Raw genomic sequence first — 26,065 nt, forward strand, 5'->3', positions numbered from 1 at the left:
TTGGTATGTAAATTGTGTTTTGTTCATTGTAAATAGTCATGTGGATGGAGAAATCAATTTCTACAATGCAATTATGCAATAATTGTTAAGTTGTCGAATTATAAAAACCCTGAATTTTCTTAACTAAGATTATAATTTCATATGAATCATTCGCTAAATTTAACAATAGATTAACCAGTTCTTTAACTACGTTTAACGGAACCTTATTTCACCAGAGTTGATCTTCTGAAACAAAATAAATACTAGACAAAAATAAATAAGATAAATTACCATATACTAAATGATCATTACTAAACTAATATTTGTCCAGTTTTATAGTAAATGCCGTTCTTTTGACATTTTTTTAACATGACTAGAATTTGTATTAGTTGCTGCTATTGTCATAACTCATTTTCAAATTCAAGAGTGAGTTTTAGACGACAAAAAAAAGAAAGAAGAAAAAACAGTTCTACCAAAAAAAATTTAAAAGAAGTTGATTTTTAGTATTTTGTTCTTTTTTCAATTTATATTGTTTATTAGTTTTGATTTGATAAATATATAAAAAATCTATACCAAATTTTGAAATTAAAATACAATATTTCTTTTTAAAATAGAAAGACACTGCTAAAATGACATTTAATTTCAAATCAAATAAAGTATCCAATAACAGCAAAATACACGTGAAAAAGATCAACCTTTTACCAAAAAAGGAAATACACGTGAAAAATCCTATCACGATACTTTAAGTCATCAACCAAAAAAAAAAAAGTAACACGAGAATCCATTTTTATGATAAATCTACCTTTCTAGTATGGTTTTTATGACAGTGTTGCGTAGACGAAAATTTTGACCACTCTCACAAGAACATTACCTACTAAAAAAGGAAGGATTCCTACTTATCCACAACGTTAAATGACCGAAATAACCTTACAACTTAATTGAAATATTTTAGCGACACTTTCAACATAGGCAAAAGGTTAAATCTGAAGGTTAAATTATAAAAAAAGACAAAAGAGTAGTAGAAAATCTGATAATGAAGCAACGTAAAATAACATTTCCCGTTAAAAAAAAAAAAACAAATTCATTTCCCATTTTTTTTTCCATATATGTAAAATCATTTCTTTTTAAAAAAGTTTCTATTTTCTTCTTTTCAGGTCACCTGAGAACCGCCGCTTCCGTCGCCGCCGGCGTTACGAGCCATAGCTTCGGTGACAGTCGCGAGTTTCTGCAGATTAAGTTTAACGACGGTATCAGCGAACATACGCGTATCGTCCTCCGAGTTTCCCTCCGGCATATCCACGACGTACGACTCGAGAACCACCGTCCAGATCCGTTTCTCCTTCTCGAATCTGTGCACAGTCGTCACCGATTTGTAGTTCGTGAGCCTGTGCTCGCCTCCGATGATGCTGAATCCGGTGACTCTCCTCTCGTCGTCGAGGACGTCGAGCCTCTCCGTCGACGTGTTCGCCGGCAAACCGCTGATCACGATCACGTCGCGCGTGCATCCGACGCGCATCTCGAAGCCTTCGTCGACGGAGCAGCTCTTGATGAAGTGTTTGTAGGTCTGTGGCCTGTCGAATCGCCGGACGACGGACCAGACGATCTCCGGCGGCGCGTGGATCGCTGCGGCGTGGAGTGAGGAGCAGCTTCCTGGACCGAGTTGGTATGTGTGGAACTCGGCGATGGATTGCGATAGCTCGGATCGTTCTTCCTGAGTTAACTCGGAAGGCATGGTGATTTGATTTTTTTTTTTGTTCGTGGAATGATTTTTTTGGAGTTTGGGAGGGTTTTTGTGTGATTTATCCAATTGGGTCTCGATTCATCATTGACGACGATGACGATCTCAAAATTCTCTCTCTCTCCTTATTTATTGTTGAGGCAGAGAGAGAGATTGGATTTGAGGGGAAGACGAAGGGTAAAAGTGGAAATATGTAGAGATAAAATGGGCAAATAAGGAAACTTACGTGAGAGTGGAAGGGTGCACTACAAAAATGGAATCTTTTTTTTTTTCAGTTGACGTGGAGTTTTAAAACTTACTTCAATTACTTCTTATTCGAATTTGGAATTAAGAGATGATCAAGCGGCCATTTAAAGTTGTTTATATAAATCTAACGAAGACAAGATAAAATATCATTAGTTTCATATTTTTCCTCCTCTTTTAGTAGTTGTAGGTTATATTTTGTGTGTGCAACAGTAGTACTAGTTAAACTTATCAATTTCTCTCATACAGGAAATATTAAATTAAAGGTAACAAAGGTGTTGAGTTTTGTGTTTTGTATTTTCAATAATCTAGGAGTTTGAAGGCGTTGATATATACAAGCAAACGTAATTTGGATAACTAGATTGCATTTGAATTATATCTAAAATTAATTGCAAAACTATAAATAGCTTCAACTATATGATAATTATGTCATTTTAACATAAAAGCACAAGTTTTTTTTCATACTGAAATGGATATATTATTAATTATGTTCTAGTAGAAATTGATTTACATAGAGTTGGTTGATTTGAAAATTAGGAAAATATTAAATCTGTTAGGGAGTTTGTGTATTAATCTTAGATTGTATAGAATTGGAAACAAGTATGCAAAAATCCATAACTCTTAAAGCGGGTAAATTTTTGGTCATGTGATGCTAATGCAGCGGCTTCTTGGGTGTGGAAGTTCATGATTCAGCTTCGCCCCCTGGCCAAGCAGTTCTTGCGTTGTGAGATCGGCGATGGGAGCCAGTGCTCTTTTTGGTTTGACAACTGGTGCTCGTTGGGTCCGCTTATTGATCACATGGGTCATGATGGTCCCCGCAGGATGGGTATTCCTCTGCAGAGCAAGGTTATTGATGCCTGTCACAGTGGAAGCTGGAAGCTCCCGGGGCCTATAGATCGAGACTTCCATCTCTTGTTTCTGTGCGTCAAACGCTGATGGCTACTCTTACTCCGAGTATCTTAGGTGGGCCGGATGTTTACTTTTGGGAGACACCGAATGGATTGAGAAGCTCCTTCTCATCTTCGAAAACTTGGGAAGCTATCAGACCTTCGGGTGATGCTGTTGGATGGGATAAGCTTGTTTGGTTTAAGGGACATGTCTCCAAACATGCCTTCACCTTCTGGACTGCTCAGAGGAATCGATTGCCGGTTAAAGCCAGGCTTGTAAGATGGGGTGTGAACCCAAATGATCTTGGCTGCTCGTGACCATCTTTTGTTGAATTGTGATTTCAGTTCTCAAGTTTGGAGGAGGGTTATGCAAAAGTTGGGCCAACCCTTTTTCTCTTTCGTGGATTGGTCCCATTTCATCTCTTGGCTGTCTCGCCGAGCTGCTTCGGCTCCTAAGCTCCTTCGTCGCCTTGTTTCACAGGTCGCCGTGTATTCTATCTGGCATGAGCGTAACGTCAGACTTCACGCTGGTATTGTTTCTACCCAGTGCCGTGCTTAGAGTATTAGAGGCCTAAGGCAAATGACAAGGAAAAATTTCCATTTTGCTCTAATTATTTCTAAAAAAATATAAGTTATAAATCAGATTTAAATATTATTTTATAAGATATTATAAAGTACTAATGCTTTTTATTAATTTATAATAAATTTTCAACCACAAAAAATAACACAAAAATATATCTTAACAAATATATTAATTTTTTTTTTTTTGGACACCAACCAATATACTAAATAAAAATACAAAAATTAGGGGCCCTAAAACTTGCTTAATATTAAGGGGGCCTAAGGCAAATGCCTTATTTTTTGTTCATTAAGCACGGCTCTGCTTCTACCCCTGTCTCGCTGATGAAGCTCATTGATCGACAGGTCAGGGATATCTTGTTCGTTCGCAACAGGAAAAAACCGACTTCTTTGTTATTTCTTTGGTTTACTTATAATTAGTTTATGTATGTATTATGCTAATTTTCCTCTATATTTTGGGTTTTTTACTTTTTTTTGGGTCCAACATGTATTTTCTGCTGCGCCAGCATTGTAACGTTTCGGTTTTGATATAAATTTACATTTTATCAAAAAAAAAAAATCCATAACTCAGTTTTATGCAAAAATACTACATGTCACCAATCAAAGCCTAAAAAACATTAGAAAACAGATACGTAAACTTATAATCTATAATAAAAAAAAAGAAACATCAAAATCATATTATTAAAAACAAAAATGTTTTAAATAATCGACTAACTTGATCAAAACAATCCTTATGGGAGGAGAGTACTACTACTTCAAAGAAGAAAGGCGTTCTTTGAAGTTCACTTGGGAAGAGCTTCGTCCGCGAGCTCCTACACAGTCATGGGCTTTTTTTTTTTGGTTTAAAGGTGCTATCCCTCGCCACGTGTTTACTATATGGGTTGCACTGCTGTATGGGCTTCCAACAAGAGCACAGCTTGTCAAATGGGGTCTCGGAATATCTTCCTCGTGTTGCTTTTGCAACCGCTTTGAGGAGAACCGCGACTAATGGCAGAGGCAGCTAATAAGGAGAGGGGTTATGTGAAATTTAAATTTTTTTAATTATATATTTGTATTTTTTGAAAGAAAATAGGTGAAATATTAAAAATTTAGTTTAACGATCCCTATAAAATTTGCTCAAATACATCGTAAATTAAAGCTAAAGCTGATCTCTGTAAAATTTTTGGTTAGCTCCGCCACTGACCGCAACCATCACAGTGAAGTGAGTGAGCAGCTGTGGGATACAATCCCTTTGCTTTTCTCAACTGGAATGCTTTTTTCTGCTGGCTTGGCATCAAAGATAATACCTCCTCTCGCACGCTCAGGTTTCCCATGTGATAATTTACTCTATCTGGCTTAAAAGGACAACAGACTCTTCAACAATGTCTTTTCTACTCACCAAATAATCTTCAAACAAATTGATCGTCTTGTCTGTGACACTATTTTAGCCAAGAAGATGAGGAATGATTTCACTGGCCTGGCTAACTCACGAGTAGTTCAAGTTATATATATTCCGTCCGATATTCGACTCTAATCTAGGATTTCTCTGGTTTTTATTCATTTTTGCCACGGGTCTTTCTATCTTGTTCAGCTCTTCTGTAAGTATTTACAAACCTTCTCATTTTAAATGAAATTCACATGCTTAGCACATAAAAAAAAAAGGCGTTCTTTAGGAGTGTACCTGATCTACACATCTTTTCCGAGAGAATAGTTACTTATGGTTTATGGGCTAACGAGTCACACTTTGGCCAAGTAATATACTTCTAAAGAAAGAGCTTGCAACCAGCAGCTTTCTATTCTATTTCTATGTGTGATTGTCTTCTTCATGGTAGATTTGATCCTGGGAAAGTGTGGCAGATACAATAACAAACATAAAAAAATGGGTTCCATACTTTTTAACATTTCGAAATTTCGTTTACAATAACGTTTCAACTATCCCAAACATCATAAAGCGACGTTTGTCGTCTTGTATAACACTTAGGTTAATAAAATTCTCGTACCATGGATCTAAAAATCGTACACCGAAAGAAAAGGTGATGGGGGGAAATATCTCCTTCAGTACAGTTTTAAATGTAAAAGACAAAGTGCTTAATACAACCAACACTAAACCAGAAATGACCATAAATAAGTGGTATTGCTCAGTTGCATTAATAACAGTCGTGGTATTGCACACACTAACGCATTATAGGTAGCAAAAAAAAAGAAAGATTTTGATATCAATTTTGAATAATTAGTGCATGAGTACATGTTTGTATGTCCACTCGTATAATTATCTTAATGTTGTGGTAGAAAGAACAAAGAAATAGACAACAAATGTTTGTAGTTGAATGGATTAGTAGATCCTTGCCACCGATGGATCTAATAACATTTCTTCTCAAGGGCTAGTATCAATTCAAATTCCAAAAGGAAAATTTTAGTAATCAAGTTAACAACCAATGTGACATGGTGTCTTACTATCAAATCATTCTGATTGGATGCAGTCTGTAAAAATCTCTTAATATATTTCATCAGCCAAAATCACTGAGTATTTACCTTTGCGTTTTGAAGCTTAGAGCATCTCCAATGTATTCCTCCATTTTTGTCTCCAAAATGGGGGAACTGCAAAATGGAGTTGGATTTCTCTCCAATGTATTCCTCCATTTTCAACTCCAAAAAGAATATTCTGAGTATATTCTTTCTTTTTATTTTATTGTTAATTACTAATTAATAATGCACTCTATTTATAAAAATTACAAATGAATCCATTTATTTTTTTTTCCTCTTAAAACTTTCATAAATTATAATATTATTCTAAATTCAACCACTATAATATAAAAATAACATTACACACCATTTAAAATAAGAAAACAAAGTATATTTTAATTTAAATATCACCATTTTAATTTAAATATCACCAAGTGGCATAAAAAAATCTAAAATGAAAAGAAAAATCGATGATGGAACATCAGCTGTTATCAACTCAGCAAAATCCGCCTCAATCTGGTTCATGTGGACAATATTTTAATGATCTTGGTGGATCTGGAAGCAGTTTACCAGATTTTTATTAATCAATTGTTGTAATAAATTTATTTTATGTTATTTGTAATTTCAGTACTTCTTATGTATTTTTAATTTTATATTATTTCTAGTTTCAGTTAATTTTCTTATATTTTTTATTTTCTGTTCTCAAATTTTAAATCTATCTATCTTTAATTTTAAATTAAATATATATATAATATAAATGATTAAATTATAATTTAAAAATATAGTTTTAAGAATTAATGAAAAATAAAGGATTATGTTGTAAATAAAAAAGTTCACCTGCAAAATGGAGTTGAAAATGGGGTTACTCCATATTTGGAGGAAAAAATGGCATTCCTCCATTTTGCAGGTGAAAATGGGGTAGGGTTGGAGAAGAATTTCCTCCAAAATGGCATTTAGAGAAAGAAATGGGGTAGGGTTGGAAATACCCTTACTGTTGAAGCCTTGAAGTTTAGTGTAATTTAATTCTACTTTTATTCAAAAAGTATAAAGTCATAAAGATAGACAAAATTTGCATTATGTTTGAAAAGGCTTTATTTTATCTCTTTGGATTTTTATAATATACGTTTAACCTAGACGTACTCAGAGAAGTTTATCCTATATCTATATACTGTATCTATACATGTCTCATAATTTAATTATATGTATTTAAGAAAAAACATACAATTTAACGAATAAACCGTACAGAAAGACGCACACCCAATAATTATTGATTCAGTAGCTAATATTGTCACAGGCATAGAATCATAGACGTAAACTTTTAAAAGGTTTAAAAACATTAAGAAGAAGAAAAAAGCAATGACTAGTACTTCTCTTTGGTTGGTGTCATTATGGACTCTATCTCCTATACCTCCATTGTTGAACCGATTTTGGTTCCAAAAATATGAATAGTAACTACTTTATAATTTTAGCATATAATTTTTTTAATGAAAGTATGTTTTGTAATCGAGAATCCCGATTCTGAATGAAGCTGAAAATGTTCAGCAATACAATATAGTATAACTTATAAATTTTCAGTGAACAAGAATCATCTGATCAATACAATCAATTATGTTTTTATTTTTGTCAACATACAATCAAGTTTATATCCTAGATTAAGCTTTTGTTTATTTATGTAGTTTTAATCATTACTAGGTGATTACCCGTACAATGTGCAGAGTAAATATAAACCATAATTTTTTTATTCGAATATACACATATAATATATATAATTATAACTACAAAAATATAATCTGATATTTATAATTGCAAATATATATATTGATTATGCAATTGTAAATAATGATTAAAGATATATTTATTTTGTAGTACAATTACATAAATGTTAGATAAATATTAGTTTATAATTAATTTAATAATATTTTTTTAACGTCTTTACTAGTAGTTTTTTTTATATGAAATAAAATTTCACATTAAATATACTAAACTAGAATGATATGTTTTATATAAGGAATCCAACATCAGATTAAGATACTTTGCTTTAATAAAAAAAAATTTGAATTACAATATATATGAAAAATTAGATTTTCTTATCATTAAATAGATAATATTATTTTTTTTAACAAAATTAAAAGTAAAAAAATGACATAAAAAATATAATGTTTAGTAACATAAGTGATATTATGTATTAAATTTTTATAAATATGTTGATAAAAAATTGAAAGAGAGAGAATATCTTTACAAATTAAATGTTTGAATATAAATATATAATTGATATAAATTAATCTCTAATCAAACTAATGTTAATGGCATATGATGTAATTAATCTAGTCAGTTGAATTTATTTCCAAAAAATCACTGAAAATTTCTCTGAAATTGACACTTCAACATGGCAAAGTTGTTAATAACACATGACATAAAGATTTTTTTAAATATTTTTCTAAAATAATAATAGAAGAGATTTTATATAATATAAATATTATTTCATATTACAAAAAATATATAAGGTAAAAAAAGTTTTAGTTCAATATAATAAAAATAAGGTAGTCAATACTTTTTTGACCAAAAAAAAAAAAAAAAAAAGGTAGTCAATACTTTGAATTCGAAATTTTTGGTATTACCAAACAAGAACATTTGACAATCAGTCAATCACAAACATAAAGATAGACGATTCTCTTGGCTACGATAGCCATGATTTATCATTGTGAAATAAATACAAATCAGGAATAAAATCAACAAAAGTTTTGACGTCAATTATGGCTCTTTTGGTATTATTTTAAAATCAATTAGTGACGCTAACTCTAGTTAAGACCAGACAACGATAAAATATTGACTTTCCTAAAAAAAGTTACATGTCAAGATTATATATACACATTAGATTGTTCTGAAAAGCACATTAAGAGCAAATCAATAATCTATGGCTTTGTACTGGCTATTATGTCCCTCCATTTATCTTTTTTCTTATAATATTGCTCAAACAGTTCAGGTAAAAGAAAAAAAAAATCGATAATGAATTCGAATTCTTATATACAATAGATGTATGTATGTTGACTCATATATCTAATGTTTATGGCAGGAAGAAGTGGAATACGAATGTGTTGATATCTATAAGCAACCTTCCTTTCAACATCCATTGATGAAGGATCACCAGATCCAGGTATGGGATTCATGGTCATTAAAAATTTAATTTTATATTTATAAGCAATTAATGTTTACATAACCATTGAAATATTTTATATCGAGATTCTCTCTTAAGTATTTGTTTGTCTATCAATCCCAGATGAGACCAAGTGTCGAGTTTCAAGCCATGTTATTGAAGGAGTACCCGGAAATATTAAATTTGTCCACTAATTATAAATCTAAAGAACGTTGTCCTGAAGGAAAAGTGCCAATTCACAGACCGCAAATTAACTATACTAATAACTTTATGATCCATCCAGAGAAAGCGATTGCAGAAACCAATCTACATGTAAGTTATATAACACGACCTTTTTTTAACCATGGTTTGATATTTATTTTAATGTTTCTTTTCTGTAAAGTAATAAAATGGTAATTCGTTTTGGTTAGTATGCAATAATTAAACAATTTGAGAATGCGACCAAAAAATGGCGTGGAGTTGGAGCGCAAGCGGTTTTTGATATTTACAAGCCACGAGTATTAAGTAATCAATTCACTAAGGCCTGGATTTGGCTTAATCATAGAGAAAATGATGTGATAAGCAGCATCCAATTCGGTTGGGCTGTAAGTATATATTACAAACTCGGTCGATAAACTCATCCATATGTCGATCGAGCTACAAACTTTATTGAACGATTAATCGTTTTCCAGGTGCATACAGGATTATATCCTGATGATCGTCCAAGACTCACAACATATTTTGTAGTAAGTGATATTTACTTTTTAACATTTAATTCAATTCTCAAGCCTCATGACTTGTATGTATTTATGATTTTGATGTGTTCATAATCAAATATATACGTAAATAATTTATCATATGTTACAGTCAGATAGACAGAAAAACGGATGTTACAACACGTTATGTCGAGGAGGTTTTGTCCAAGTCCATAAGACAATCTACCCCGGAATGGTTTATGATAAAGTTAGTGTTTTAGGAAAAAGACAATACAGTGTTCATCTTCTCGTTGGTCAGGTAAAAGTAATGTTATAACATGATTTATCTCTTCAAGTCTAAATAGTTAGCATGTTATATATAAAATATCTATTATTCATATACAGGACTCGAGAACGAAAAACTGGTTGTTGATGACGAGAACCACCTTGATAGGCTATTGGCCGCATCAAATTTATTCAGCGCAAGGACCAACACAAGCTTACTTTGGCGGATATGCAGGCGGGCTAACCGGAGATATCAGCCCGGCCATGGGGGCAGGGAATTTTGTGATTCAAGCGGGATTTAGGAAAAATTACTCATGTTTCATGAAACAGCTTAAGTTATTTTATGGTAATAAACTCGAGGATATTGATTCGAATGCGTTCGGGGAATACGTGGATAGTCCAAATTGTTATGATGTATGGTTTCGTAAGTTTGAAGTTGGTAATGGAGAGCTCCTCACGTTCGGTGGACCTGGTGGAGCGTGTGGTTTTCCATAAGTATAGTTTAGTTTCATCGTTGTTGTTGTTGTTAATTGTTTCATGACAATAAATCAATAATAATTTGGTACTTATTGCGTAATTTTAAATATGATTTTTCACACACACACACACACATAGTTTAATATTAACTTTATTCAGTTAGCCTTCTTGAGAAATTGAAATTGCTGTGTCATTTGCTGTTACAACTTTTACATACCATACTTATCATAAGCTTTTTCAATTTAAATAAAAAGGTTTTTTATATCACTCAAAGCTTTGTAAATGTGAACATAAATTACTCTGTTAAACATAAATTACTCTATTAAACATAAATTTCAATCTATTTCTTATAAGATTAGAAGTAATCTATGTAGTAAATTTTCAATAAATCCTAAATAAAGTAGCGATAAGGAAAATGAAGGAAACAAATTCCTTCAGAAATCAAAAGAGATTAAGAGAAGCAAGTGAAAAGCTATTAACTTTAGAATAGGGAGGTTGAAGATTTACTGATTTAGTGTTTGACATTTTCTTGAATATTGGGGTGTTATTGGGAGGTTGATTTATGAAAATTTTTAGAATTTTAAGATTCTATAATTATTGATTTGTGAATTTTTAGATTTTTAATAAATTTCACTATTATTGATTTACATATTATAAAAGTATATTGTTATTAGTTTGGTAATTTTTATAATCTACTCAAAATCCATTGTATTCAAAAAATTTGCAATTCAATGATTTTATAATCTAGTGTTATTGGAATACTATTCTTTGCAATTTAATTCATAAATAGTGATTCTCAAAATATTATATCCTTTAGATCTTCAAAATCTATCATATTAAAATGATTTTGTGGATTGTTTAAATCCACAAAACTCTCTCCAAATTTTACAAATCCAACAAAACTCTAAATTTTTTGACAAATCTCATGACCTTTAAAATCAACTAAAATTTTCATAAATCCAACTCCCAATAAACCCCTAAGATTTGAATTGTCAGAAGAACCTCATTTATGGTGATAATTAATGTTAACGATTTGATAGTTATGGTTCTCTATATTTGAAAGAGAATTTTCTTGTAAATTCTTAGTATAAAACATAATTCGTCTAAAACAATGAAAGGTAGTTTGCTATACTCTTGAATTAGAAAAATCACCAAAACTAACACAATAATACATTTTCGAATCTGTAAGCACATTTTCTTACTAAATAGGCTTACATGGGATCGACATGGTGCAGGTTTAGGATGGATCTTCGCAGATCACAGAGGAACATATCTAGACTATGACCAATCATCAGAAGTTCTCGTTCCATCTCTATTCCTGGCTGAGACTCTAGCTATTCGTAATGCTCTAATCCACGCGAAGGAGGAACTAAAGGATTCACAAACCTATGCGTTAAAACAGACGCTCAGGAACTTACTCGAGTTATCAACTCACGTGAACAAATCAAAGAGCTTTACAGACCTCTCTCGGATATCAAAATTCTCGTTTACTTCTATGATCAGTTTTATTTACATTCCACGATCAACGGCTGATACGCTTGCAAAGAAGTCCCTCCGAGACTTCATGCTTTCTACTTCTGTACTTTGTAACTCTGTTTCTAGTTCAATGAAAATGTTGTTCAAATCAAAAGGGATCGTTATAGTTAAAATTTCCTTCCTATCATCTGTAGCATTAGAAACATATTTTCTCTATTTTTGTAACCAATGTTAACAAGTAAAAGTAAGCAAAGATGACCGTTTAAAAAAAAAAAAAGAAAATGGCTTTTCCCTTGGTGATGCTTCACTCTTTATGTCTAACGAACCTCCATGGTATTGCTAAACCGATTTTTGTACGTTCATTATCACTTTTACGAGATCAAACTGAATATTTTATGTTATTTAAAATTTTAATTACTCATACGTAGGTATTTCTTCTACAGCAGAAACAAGAATCCAAATTTGAATGCGTCGACAAATACAAACAACCAGCCCTTCTAACATCCTTCAATAAAAAATCATTGCATCTTGCAGGTATCATGAGTTTAACTGTTGATTAGCTAATACACCAATCAATACATATAGCTTTATTAGCTAACTAACTTGATAGAATAAACATAATACCTTTTTCCGTATATACCACGGAGTAAAGAGCTCCGAGCAAGGTTCTTTGGAAACGACGATGATCTATCTAATAATAATAAATCAAAAAATGATTTGAAAGGAAGAGGATGTGCAAAAGCATAAATACCGATTCAAAAACCAAAGACCAACGTAACCACTAATTTTATCAATCCCCGACATTTTACTAAAGTGTGTAATATATATAATCACTTTCGGGTGTTTCTTTATCTTATTTAATTTCTTGTTTATCGTCATTAAAAAAAATAATAATTTGATTCTGTTTTATTATCTAAAACTAAAATTGTTCGCATTTAACATACTAAAAAAGCGACAGAACTAAAAATTAACTCAGTATTAGAGTATATGGCCAATTTAATGTATTGGTTTAATCATGGTTAAGTTTTTTTTGCTTACCATATATATATCAGACTGTAACAACATTTTGGAATTAATGAAAAAGTGAACTTTCCCTTAATATAGTATCAGAGCATCTCTAACGACAGCAAAATAGAGATTCTGCGTTTTTCTGCCACTTTTGTTCATCTTCGAGCTTCATCTTTCTCATTAAATCTGCTTTACGAGCTTCAATTCTGCTATTCAATTTCTCAGCTGTGTATCGATTTCTCCTCAGGTTTCTTCTCGCTGTGTTTGATTTTCTTTTGCTTCTTTCTTTGGTGATTCTTTTTCTGATTTTCATCTTTTTTTTGACCTAAAATCCATGTTCATCACCTTGATTCTCTTCTTCGTACCTCGAATAATATTCGCCGATTTCAATTTCTACATTGGAAATGGGATCAATTCCTAATTTTACCGCAGCGACATCAAATGTCTCTTCTTTAGATCAATACGAGAATCCATACTTTTTTCACTTCGGATCATGCCGGACTTGTATTGGTTTCCGATGGATTGACCTCGGGTTCTTATTTCCACTCTTGGCGTTGTTCAGTTCGGATGGCTTTGGATGGCTTTAAATGTTCGGAACAAGCTCGGCTTCATGGACAGTAAAATTCCTAAACCTTTTGTTAATAATTGTGATGCTGGATCTTGGTCAAGATACAATGATATGATAGCTACTTGGTTGATGAACTATATGTCTAAAAAGATAAGCCAAAATCTTTATGTCTACTGCTGAGGCAATATGGAAGAATTTGTTGTCTAGGTTTAAGCAGAATGATGCGTCTAGGGTTACGAGATAGAGCAGAGATTAAACTTGATTTATCGTCATTAAGAAAAAATAATTTGATTCTGTTTTATTATCTAAAACTAAAATTGTTCGCATTTAACATACTAAAAAAGCGACAGAACTAATACTCCATCCGTTTCACAAAGAGTGTCGTTCTAACATTCTTCACACAAATTAAAAAATAAGATAAAAGGTCTTTTATACCCTTATTAATTTGCAGAAAATGACTCTTGAAATTATATTTATAATTAATTTTCTAAATTTATTGAGGTTAAAAATGATATTTTATGTTAAAAATTACATTGAAATTCTAAAACGACAGTTTTTTGGAAACAAAAAAAAGTGTCAGAACGACACTCTTTGTGAAACGGAGGGAGTAATGTTTAGCAAAAGAAAAAAAAAAACCTAACTCGACATTTGTTTGTTAACACATGTATAATTATCCAGTAAATCATAACAAAAATAGTAGTACAGTATTTCGTTTGTCGTTCAAATAAATAGTATTCTGTATGGTGGTTTTTAGTTTTGCTTATATAAAGAGTATTTAGTTATTTAGAAAAATATAGTATATAATAATAAAACAATGTAATTTTTGTGAAAGCAGCTAATTAAGAGGGCTATAAAGAACAATATATTGTACATGCCTTAATCTCGGAGAAGATCACAACCACAAAACCATAAAAATCCCAAAATTTTGTCCATAAATATATCATACAAACCTTTTTGTTTCATATAATCATTGCCTATATCGTGAACTTAACGTACATACATATCATCACAAAAATTCGAGTTCATCATTATCTTAAGTATTTAAAATAAAATAAAATAAAATAAAAAGTATTTTAAATAAAAGTTTTATTATCACAAAATAATGAAAATATACAGATATATGATAACACAATACAATCCATTGTTTATATCTGCGTTAGTTTAGATACCCTCATCGGTTTCTGGGTTTGGAATTTACTATAAGTACTCGACTGAAAAGATGAAACACAATCTCAAGGTAAGCTCAGGGTAAGATCCGTATTCATGTCTATGTTGGGATCCACATTTGGATTAGGGTCAACATTCACATCGATGTTAGGGTCTGCGTTAGGGTCTTTGTTCAAGTCCAGGTCTAGGTTAGGGTCTTTGTTCAAGCCCAGACCTACGCCTTTAGAATGGCCTTGTGTGTTCAACAAACCAGTTTGTCTTTGAGACGGAGCTATGTCTGACATCTGCAAAGGAAACAAATCAAGAGTTCTTTCGTTTACTATTACCCGAAAGTTTTGGACTTCTGTCTCATACAATAGTGTGTGATGTATTTTAAGGTTCAAAAAACAAATTGTATATACAGTATGTTGTGTTTTATGGTTTACCTTTAAGGTATCAATGCAGGATTCTGTTTTCCTTTCACCGGAGCTAGGTTCAGCGTTCAAATCTATGTCATCAGGATATGCGTTCAGGTCAATGTTCAAGGCCACACGTACGGGTTTAGATAAACTTTGTGTGTTCAACAAATTTAGTTGGTCTTTAGATGATGTTGGTTCTTCCATCTGCAAAAAAGAAACAAACCAAGAGTAATTTTGATTTCTTTAGTCTACCAAGTTCTGGTTTTGTCTTTTAAAATATAAATAGTGTTTTACATTTCCCTTCTTTTTCTTGGAGCTGGTTTCTTCTCCTTTTCGCATGCCATTTCCATCTTCAGTGCAGTCATAGCAAGACCATTCAAGGGGGCGCTTCTTGATTTTCACCGGCAACATGCAATAACTACAATACAATAACCCGAGAGGTGATCCAAATAAAATGCACAAAAGAACTTTGTTACTATCAAGTTGCATAGCCAAAACATTACGTATATTGTTGACAAAAAGAAAACACATTACATATGTTCTGCGCCAATTTTGCAGATGCTACAAGTGATAAGTGATTTTTCAAATCCTTGATCACCACATGTATCACATATATTCACCTGCAAAAACATCATTTGATACAACATCGAATCGATAGCATGCATATAAATTAAAAATCCCATAAATTAAACTAACGAAATAGAAAATCATTACGTATTCTTCTTCCTCCAAATGAATTTCAGGCTGCATAGCAGATTTCATTTGTTCCTCAGTCTACAAACATAAACCCGTCACAAAAATTCATTTCTTCATGAAAAATCAAAAAGTTATTCTGCCACATATATACTTGATTAACATAAAAGGATAAATTATCTAGATAACCTTTGATAAAGGAGTTTTTGTTGAGGAAGATGATTCTGCAATATCATATTTGTTTGAGTCAGATGTGTTTTTAGGTGGAGATACCGGTGGGATCTCTTTTGGTACCACAATCTGAGCATCCTCATGAGTGCTTGAAGCCATAGTTGGTGTTTTTTTTTTCAAAGAAAAATATTGCTGTTGAGATCCCTAAATAAGAAAAAAAAAACAGAAAAGCCATTGATGAATCTCGAACACCATTAATATGCGTCACAATTTAAAACATATTTCATCAAAAAGTCTAATAGACTTGACAAATATGCAAGGTTTTATTAGATTTTTTCTGGACAATAAAAAAAGAGAAATAACATTCAATACAATAAAAAATAATAGAAGAAGAAAAAGGAAGAAGAGACCATCAAAATACTACGTGGTCAAACTTTGAAAGAAAAAAATGCTTCACTAGTTGTTCATAAATTCAATCGAATCGTTTATATAATACACCATAAGAAGAACCGTCGATCCTATTTGACTCCCGTCTTTAATCATAATTAGGCTGCAAAATGTAATTTTTATAGACCATTGCTAACTAATCAAAAACTTTTGAATACTGTAGTATCCAAAATTTGTGGTAATAAACTACCCCAAACAATTAACACTGAGAAGAGTCTTTAGAGGTCTTTAAACGAAAAATCAAAACAAAAACCATATATTTCTGAATAATCGTTATCTATTGACGAAGAGAAAGACAAAATCAAAGTGTAGACAAAAGGAATGATCTTGAAATAAAACTTACAGAGAAAGAACGATTAAACTCAAAGGTGTGGAGCAAAGAGGAAGAAGACAAACGATATTTAAAGGCAAAGGCCATGGACACTCCATCAATTTCTTCCCTTATATTTTGCTTGTATCTTACCTTCCGTATTTTGCGACTTTGCAATTTAATAGTCTATCTATGTTAAAACTCAGTTTAAGGAAATATATTTAGTTGCTTTTAATTTTTTAACACCTTAATTTTCAATTTTAATTTTATTCAATAGATTTTATTTTTATAGCAATCTAGCTTGTTGACTTATAAATTTACTTTTCATTTATGGCTATTTCTTTAATTTTTTTTTATATGACATCTGTTTGAACGAAAATAATCAGTCAATTTGGACATTGTAGGTCATGTTGTGATACAGTTTAGACAAATCTTGTAACGCCTAGTGTCTTATAGTTTAAGAAATAATATCCCTACTATCCAATGTATCAATACTTGCAGTTTAGCTCGCGTGCTAGTCCCCAGATAACATCGAACCATTCTACAAGATCTAAGCTATCTAGTCGTTTAAGACTGTTAATAGTCTATCTCCTTAGTCAAAACATCCAAGTTTATTTTCATTTAGAAATTTGAAATTAGGAACAAATCTCCACACAGAATATCTTAAGTAAAAAAAAAAATCACCATCAAAATTAACTAAGTAAAATAGCTTTATGCTCAGATTCAAAAGTTTATGAATTTGTAGCTCCAGATGCAGCCTCTAATTAAAAAGAACCCGTACATCAATTATTGCCTTAGGTACTTTAACAATGATCTCGACCAGCAGAATCTACAGTTATGTACTGCTCCTGCTCAAGCTTCAGATGCTGCAGCTCCTTCACACTCATCTGCAAACTAAGACTCCAAAGCTATAGACTTGAGACCTATATGGAGAAATGGACTTGCATTGCATATTTGGAGACATGTTATACCACCGGTAGAGAACATAAGATCCGGGGTTCTCAGGGACTTATCATCAACAACAAGTGTAATTTTTTTTTTTATCATTTAATGAGCTGATGATATTTTATTAGTATCTCTGAAATAAAGCCAGTCCAGGTATATATAAATGTTTTCTTGCTTACTTACCATGAACCAAGGTGTCTCTATAAGAACGCGGGGATTGTGGTTTTCTACTTATTTGATTATTTCAAAGATCAACAGCAAAGAGAAGAAAACTTGCTTATTTTGATTTTGCAAGTGAATAAGTAACAAAGAAGAAGAACTGAAATGTGCTAAAACATGCAGAAGCCGAGTTTCTAAATTATAGAGAAGGAATACTGATAAATGACGACAAAATAAGCGGTGACTAAGCAGCATCTCTTTCTTAAAGGTTTCTTGATTTGCACCAAGAGTCTTGGAAGATAAGAACAGGACACAAGTGGGGGACAAGATGTTGACTTCAGATATCCATCAGTTAGGTGACCTTTTCCTACTCTTCGATGAACAAGCTGCCAGTGTCTTACAACTCTCTCTTTCCTTTCTTCTTTCTTTCCTTTTGCTTTTGCGAGGTTTCTTGATTTGCACCAGACTTGGATAAAAAAGACGAGGACACAAGTGGGGGAGTAAAGTTATGCGAATCCAAGTATGCATCTCGGAGACTCACAGATTTGAAGTATCCATCTTTTCCAATGATGATAGCTAATGGCTTATAAGCAATTATTTGAGGGGAAGTACCATCGCCATTCACAACAATATAGTATAAATTGAAAACCACAGATAATCCTCCTCCTCATCGATGATGAAGCTCCCAGGGTATTTGGGAAAGACAAAACTAAAATCAGGGAGTGGACTAGGGATAAACGGAAAATGCAGAAGCTGAACAAATTTATCTCTTTGTGAAATCAAAGCAGACTAAAGAAAATTCTCCATCCAATAATTTCTTCAGCTACAAAGTAAGCATTTCCCTTCACAGTCACGCACGCCGCTTGCTCAATATGCTACTCTTCCCAGTAGCCACTAACATCACTCCACGAGTCAACAGAGTTCACATGCAGGATTTCATACTTTTTTCTTTATTGCGCAGAGTTCAAAGAGTTTAATAAGAACAAACCTAATTGCGCAAGTCATGAACCCTAGAAACTGCTGCTGCTGCCTTGTTGCTTTTTCACCAAGAATCAGTTTTTGGATAAAGACTCCCATAATTTGCTGGTAGATCATCGCACTGCTCCTAGAGATGTTATCGGAACCCTAGTCATTATCTCCCCTTGCGATTCCGGTGGAAGATCGCTCATCCTCGTCATTGATTCTCCCTACACAAATTTTCAGTCATATATACAAGATTTTAACTCAACATACTCGCAGATTAATTAACGTATAAAATAATCAAATCAATGAATCTGCAATCGATAGATAATACGAGAAGATCAAGGTTTCTCACACGTCTTTAACCTAATTTATAATGGGAAAAAAATATTCAGAATATGTCTTCACAAAAATGACAAAATGTATAAGAGAAGGGTAGTAAAAGGAACTAGAATATTTCGTAAATTTAGGGTTCTAAAATTACAACTCAAAAAACAAATTTAATTATAATCGTACGTAGCTCTTGGAGGTCCGGCATGGCTACACGACAGACTCTAGAGAGGAAGCTGCATTTCCCTACTTTACCTCAGAGAGTTAAGAGTTATATATATAGCATCCATAAATCCCATATTTTGGTGATAGATGCTTCTTTTATTATTCTCTGGCTCTGTTGTCCATATTTTTTCTGTTACGACTTTGCCTCTTGGCTTTGATAAAACTCCAGACGATTAAAAAAAAAAATATATATATATATATGTGACTAATCTGATAAAACTAGCTTTTCAGCGTTTAGTTATTACTTAATAAAACATTATTCAGCTCAGTTTATATCACTAACAATTTTTTATCTATTCCATTATTTTGATATTCATCTGACATATCAGTTAGATTTTTAGTATTTCTCAATTTTAATATCAGATTATATTTAGACCGTATCTGAATCGTGGGATAAATAAACTAGTTTGCGAGTAACTATCACTCAACTCAATTATTAATAAGAGATATAGTTCGAATAAATAAATCGAAATCGGACTGAGTTGAATCGGCTGAGATGATTAATGACTTGAATTCCAACTTACTGAGAGGTTTATGGCAGCCGAGTAGATAAATCTGATCTGAATGCTGCTGTTGTTCATTTTTGTATCCCTATTATATTTAAACCATCAACAGTTGTATTGTTCTCTGCATTCAATTCAAGAGCTTAACGTATGAGGAGGTCAGTGTAATAATATAAATGTTGATGCAGGTTTATATGATTAACAATACTTTTCACCATTTAGCTTTTAGAGGATGAAGAAAAAATTATACTTGGATTAACAAAAAATTGCTAGTTGCCAAAGATTATTATCACCCGGCATCCATCAAGACCATCTTGCCTTATTCCGCTCAGCAGAGTCCGAATATGTTTTGGTTCATTGTTGAGTAGTTGAAAGCATCACAGGAATATCTAGGCAAAAAAGAAAGAAAGTTATAAAGATGTAAAAAAAATATATAAATAAATAAAATAGATGTTGACTGAGAAAGATCATGAGCATTTAAAAGAGCCAACCTTAGCTAAAACCCTAAAAGGTTATATTAGTGCTTTTCTTAACTGAGTCATAGCATTAAATAGATCAGTGATACTGCTATCTAGTCTTAAGTTAAGTTTAATGTATGTTATCCATCTGTTTCGACGTACGTATTGTTTCAATTTCTTAAGACTATAATATGGGGGTTTCAATTGCTAAGAACTTTCTCCCTGGAATTGGATGAACCTTGCATCATAAATCTGGACATCACTACATCATTAGAGGATACTCAACACTTAAACCCATGCCTAGTCCATTAGAAGCAGGAGCAATGACACTTAAGATAACAATCCAAGAAATTTTGGATATGGTCATATGATAAAGCTGCTTCTACTAACTGAGATAGCAGGATCCTATATGATACACTCAAAGAACTTGCCACAAAAAGAACAAAATGCAAGGAGTGAAACCTAGGTTAAATATATCCTTAGCATTTCCTCTTATATATATTTTAGCTTCAATTATGTTCAACAGGAAAGCTAATAAGCAGGCATACAGTTAGCAAAAACGTCTAAGGAAAACCTAGGTTGTATGAAAACGGAAGATTCTCATAAATCACTAGAGGTGTCTTATGATTTACCAACTCAATCTAAGTAGTTCACTTAATTCATTTATCAATCATATAAACCTAGGTTTTACGAAAACGGAAAGGAGTATACGGAATCAAAAAACATAGAAAAAAAATAGATTTTTGAAAAATATAAGCATGAAAACGTCTTGGATTCCTTTGAATTACGATCAACGAAAGCCTTGGCACTAAGGCCCATTAATTTAGAATATAGCCCATTATCTAAAACTACGGCCCATTTTAGACAGTGCACAAAGTTAAACTTAAGGTAACGTGTAGACATGTAAAGGCTGATGAATACGGCTAAATACAAATCAAATGAACGAAGGTAGTCAAGTCCAAGTGGAACTTTTGTCAATTTAAGTGGCCTCTATTAATAATCTCCTCTTAACCGTTGGATCAACTCTGTCTCTATCATCTTGCGGTCAAAAATTTCTCTATTACCTATGAAATAAAAAAAAATAGAAAATAAAAACTGAGAAAAAACGAGCGGTCACCGATTTTCCATCTCTCTCACACTAAATGAAGAACAGAGTCTCTCCGGCGAGATTACCGGCGTATTCCGATAACTTCGCCTGAGAGAGCTATCGCTTGTAATTTCAATGGGTCTTCCTTTGTTAACTTGCAGTACGACAAGAGTCGCTTTCTCTTCTTCTACTTCTTCTACTTCGTCTTGGTGTAGCGGAAGCGGTGGATTTAAGAGTGGAAATTACAGCACTAGGCTTCTCGATTCTCCGGCGAGTTCGAGATCCGAGTTTCAGAAACGTCTCGGGAAGAGAAACTCGCGGGTAAACGGTCTTTCGCTAGAGAAATCGAGGTCTGTTAAAGCGTCATCATCCGCCGGACAGAGCAGCGGCGAGGTGATCGACGACGGAGATGCGGCGGCGCGAGGTTTGGCTGTTTCTCCGGGAGGAGATGTAACGTCGGTGGGAGGTTTCAGCGGCGGAGAGTTTGTCGGCGGTAGCGGCGGTTTGGCTGGACCTTCAGGAGAGGTTACATCAGTCGGCGAATTTGTCGGCGGAAGCGGCGGCGATTTTAGTGCTTGGGATAAAATCGGTGCTGTTGTTAGGCTGAGTTATGGAATCGGTGAGTCAACTCGGTGATCAAGCAAATTTGTTGTAAGCATTAACAAAAATACTAACTTTGTGTATTTTGGGGATTGAGCAGGAATATACTGTGGAATGGCTGTAGCTGGAAGGTTTATATGTGAAGTAGCAGGAATCGATTACACAGGAGGTTTTAATGCTTCTTTAGATGCAATTATTGCTGGACTTGGTTATGCTTCTCCACCGATCATGGCTCTTCTCTTCATTCTTGATGTAAGTAGGGAATAAGGATCTATCTTTGTGATGGTGACGATGAAGGTTTTCTTGGTGTTTATGGAGAAAGATTTGAATGTTTTGTTGTATTTGTTTAGGATGAAGTTGTGAAATTGTCACCGCACGCTCGTGCCATTAGAGATGTTGAAGATGAGGAGCTTCGTGGCTTCTTCTATGGAATGTCAGCTTGGCAGGTGAAGATTCCTAATAGAATCTTTTGAAACTTCAAGAATCGTTTGTTTTTCTTGAATACTTTAGAAGAATCATTGAGCCTTGTCTTTCTGTCTTTCTTTAGTTTATCTTAGTGGTTGCTGCTAGTTCAGTTGGAGAAGAGCTCTTCTATCGCGCTGCATTCCAGGTTTTGTGCCGCATACTATAATCTTCATTTGCTCTTGTTTCTCTTTTCGGTCTTTGAAGCTTTATCGGGTTCGATATGGTTTTTACAGGGTGCACTAGCTGATATATTCCTAAGAGGCACAGATCTCATCTCAGATTCTCGAGGAATGGTTGCTTTGGTATGCTTTCTCTTCTTACTCATCTCCCTCCTGTTCCTTAGACTCGTATAATATCAAATTGACTTCAAATTGTTGAAATTTTCAGACTGGAATCTTGCCTCCATTTGTACCGTTTGCTCAAGCATTTGCAGCCACTATTACAGCCGCTCTCACTGGTTCTCTCTATTACATCGCTGCTTCCCCTAAAGGTTCCTCACTACTCGTTAAAACCGTAATATATGTTACAAAAACCTTTTGACCTCTTGGCTTATCTTGTTTTGTTACTTCTCTTAGATCCGACTTATATAATGGCACCGGTCTTGAAAACTCGCTCTGCCCGTGACGAGCTGAAGAAGTTGTTTGCAGGTGTGCTTAAAATTCAGTAAAGCATATAATATACTTCAGATATGTTTTACAATCAAGACACTTAAAAAGATTATCTATGTTCGTTTTGTAGCGTGGTACGAACGAAGACAAATGAAGAAAATCTACTCTCCTCTTCTTGAAGGGCTATTGGGTCTATACCTTGGCTTTGAATGGATTCAGGTTTTGCTTCTTTTTTGGTTCACACATGCTTTTTGTTTTTGTCCGACTTGTGAGTAAAATCGTTGAATACCAAACTGGATAATATTGCAGACAAACAATCTTCTTGCTCCTATCATCACACATGGCATATACTCAGCTGTTGTATTGGGAAATGGTCTCTGGAAGCTTCACCATCACCAGCAAAGACTGCGATTACGGGTCCATAAGCTTGAAACTGAAGGTGACGACAACTCCAGATAGATAAATAACTGAATAAAAAAAAACATTACCCTCTTGTTTAAAATTTTGTAAATTATCTTATGTTATTGAGCAACCATTCACTTGTACAAGTAGATAGAAAGCAAAAGTAAGTGTATAGAACCATTAGCTAATAAGAGATAAGCTATGTAAAGCTTTTTATTTTGTCATCTGCTTTATTTAGTCTTGTTCAAGTTGAGAGATGATCCTAACGAAGACATCAAAGCCTTGGCACATGTCTGTAAGAAGACAGTACTCATTCTTTGCATGATATGTAGCCATGAGACCTGCAGAAAAAGAAAACGAACTTTAGTGTCTTAAAACGGGGAAATCTGAAAAATAGAGAATCCGAGAAGGGTTTTGTAATACCGTATCCTGAAGTTTGCACATCGAAACCTTCATCCTGCAAACCCAAGACCAAGATTCATCGATTCAGAAAGAGTAAGTTACAGAGAACAGTGAAAGATCAGTCTTGAATCTACAGAGCTTAGGGTTTATCTAATGGCTTTACCTTGAGGTCTCGGATTAGAGGCAAAGTACCGGTGATCGAGTAAGGCTTCACGTGCCCGACAACATCTTCAGTTGCTTTGCATAGAACATGGAATCCGCGGGAATCAAGGTTACATGCAACTCCAGCTGATGCTTCATCAAAGCTTAACGTAAGCCTGCAGGATACAATAAGACACTTAAGATTTTGGGAGAGAAAATAAAATGAGAGGAGGAATGAAATCAGGAGAGGTAGAATAACCAAACCTTCCCCGTAAACTCTCATCTGGTAAGACGTATTTCGAAACAGGACCACGGGTGGCGAGTTTCTCTATGTTACTGTTTATGTCCTCTACATACTCTTGCAGCTTCTTCATCACTTCCTTGACGCTGCAAAACAAGGAAACCATTAAAGTGTGTCTAAATGCATAGAAAGGCATTAGAACGAAGTGAGAAGAGACTTACTCATAGAAAGGAGTCAACCTGAAACCAAAAGAACAGAGAAGAAGTAAGAATACAGATGAGACATCTCGGTTCTACGGTATTTACAACTTTAGAAACATAACCTGACATCACCGGAAACGGTACATTCTCCAGGGATTTGGTTGATTCCGCCTCCTGGATCTGCAAAAACCAGACAAATCCTTTGGAGTAAGCACACAACATTTGGAGCCATTACTCATACAGACACTAAGCTTTAAATTCCAAAAACTCACAACTCCATTGTGTTGGCTTCATGGTGGATGGTGTTGCAAAACCATAAACTTTCTCCTGTGGGTGAGGCGGAAAGTCTCTGTAGAACCGTGATTGGATTTCCTTAAGCCCTTCCATTCCTAACTCCAACGCGTTAATCGCCTGCGCGTATAAACAGAGGAAAAAATATCAATACCGAGCTTGCAGCTTCATCAATTCGAGAAATCATTCATACACAATACCATACCTTGTGAGCTAAACCACTGTGGAAAAGCTTTCCGGTAACATGAAGCTTCCACGGAATCATACCTCCGGTTCCAATACACGGCTGCTTATCAGCAGTATCAATCCAAAACCTTCAAAAGAACACACATCAAAAAGAGCTACATTCATCCTCCAATGTTTTATTTGAAAACCCATCCCCAAAGAAGATTATACAAAGATAGGAAACTAACAAGGGTCCGGATTTGAGCTTATCAAGAAGTTTGTCTTTAACAAGCATGTCCACACCAACACCAGGAATCGAAGAGTTCTCTTCGCTGGCGATGAAAACCGCCACCACCGATGATTTCAAAGCTGGTTTAGTCTCCCCAAGCCTCTTCATAAGCTCGGTCACAAGAGCAACGTGACCAAGACAATCTGTAGTCCCACGACCACGAAGCTTATCACCATCTATGCTTAGCGAGAAAGGATCAAATTCCTATGAAACAAACACCAAATTACAGACCCATGAACCAAAGTATTATTCTTTGTGATAAATATTTGAAATTTGGAACAAATCGAATCAGTTCTTCGGAAACTAAGCAGAACCCAATTCCAAAACTTTCCCTACCTCTAATGGGCACCGATTAAAAAAACCATGAAAAATGGAATTCATAAGAAAATTACCCATTCGTCGGGATTCGCGGTGACGACGTCCATATGCATTCCGACGAAAGACAGGATCTTTCCGGGGACAGAACCTGGGTACTCGACGATGAGATTGCCCCTTCCTGAGTGATACGCAACATGGTTGATCACCAGACGACCACCACCAGTTTCGGTGCTGTACGGACGGAGAGAATCGAGGACGTGATTCACGATTCGATCCTCTTGCGGGATTAGCTCCGGCGGGTTGTTCTGTACGAACTTGGATTCGCCGATGAGTTTCGATAGAAGAGAGACGAATGAGTCTTTGTTAAGAGAGCCTATGGATTCGATCATTGCGTTCGAAGAAGACGACGACGACATAGTTACACACACCAGAGAGAATGTTTTTTTTCGTTTTGCTTTGCTAAAACAAATAAAGCTTCGGTTTTTAGCTTGTTGTGTGAGCCTTGCGGCGAAATCGTGTTGTGTTGTTTAAGGTTTTCTTTTTACCTTTTGGGTTGAGTGTTACGTTTTTTAATCATTAG

The 26,065-nt window shown here is 34.0% G+C and overlaps 4 protein-coding genes across 4 annotated transcripts; 2 read left to right on the top strand and 2 right to left on the bottom strand.

The window, feature by feature from the left end:
* Positions 1–892: 892 nt before the first annotated feature.
* On the bottom strand, positions 893–1,902 carry LOC18030436 (abscisic acid receptor PYR1). The gene has a single exon (XM_006414116.2). The coding sequence runs from the start codon at positions 1,709–1,711 to the stop codon at positions 1,130–1,132; it is 582 nt and encodes a 193-aa protein (XP_006414179.1). The 5' UTR covers positions 1,712–1,902; the 3' UTR covers positions 893–1,129.
* Positions 1,903–8,782: 6,880 nt separating this feature from the next.
* LOC18030437 lies at positions 8,783–10,476 on the top strand. The gene is made up of 7 exons (XM_006414117.1): positions 8,783–8,851; positions 8,942–9,022; positions 9,146–9,334; positions 9,433–9,606; positions 9,694–9,747; positions 9,869–10,015; positions 10,102–10,476. The coding sequence occupies exons 1-7, from the start codon at positions 8,783–8,785 to the stop codon at positions 10,474–10,476; spliced, it is 1,089 nt and encodes a 362-aa protein (XP_006414180.1).
* A 10,879-nt stretch (positions 10,477–21,355) lies between these two features.
* LOC18030439 lies at positions 21,356–23,662 on the top strand. The gene is made up of 9 exons (XM_006414120.2): positions 21,356–21,982; positions 22,064–22,215; positions 22,314–22,409; positions 22,511–22,573; positions 22,662–22,730; positions 22,816–22,918; positions 23,004–23,075; positions 23,167–23,255; positions 23,346–23,662. The coding sequence occupies exons 1-9, from the start codon at positions 21,499–21,501 to the stop codon at positions 23,493–23,495; spliced, it is 1,278 nt and encodes a 425-aa protein (XP_006414183.1). The 5' UTR covers positions 21,356–21,498; the 3' UTR covers positions 23,496–23,662.
* Positions 23,529–25,972, bottom strand: LOC18030441 (acetylornithine deacetylase). The gene is made up of 10 exons (XM_006414119.2): positions 25,560–25,972; positions 25,127–25,371; positions 24,919–25,027; positions 24,695–24,833; positions 24,545–24,602; positions 24,444–24,461; positions 24,246–24,368; positions 24,004–24,157; positions 23,862–23,895; positions 23,529–23,779 (listed from the first exon to the last, which is right to left on the bottom strand). The coding sequence occupies exons 1-10, from the start codon at positions 25,899–25,901 to the stop codon at positions 23,673–23,675; spliced, it is 1,329 nt and encodes a 442-aa protein (XP_006414182.1). The 5' UTR covers positions 25,902–25,972; the 3' UTR covers positions 23,529–23,672.
* Positions 25,973–26,065: the final 93 nt, after the last annotated feature.

This window comes from Eutrema salsugineum, unplaced genomic scaffold (genome assembly GCF_000478725.1).
Source record: "Eutrema salsugineum unplaced genomic scaffold, Eutsalg1_0 scaffold_1, whole genome shotgun sequence".
In the NCBI taxonomy this organism is placed as follows: Eukaryota; Viridiplantae; Streptophyta; class Magnoliopsida; order Brassicales; family Brassicaceae; genus Eutrema; species Eutrema salsugineum.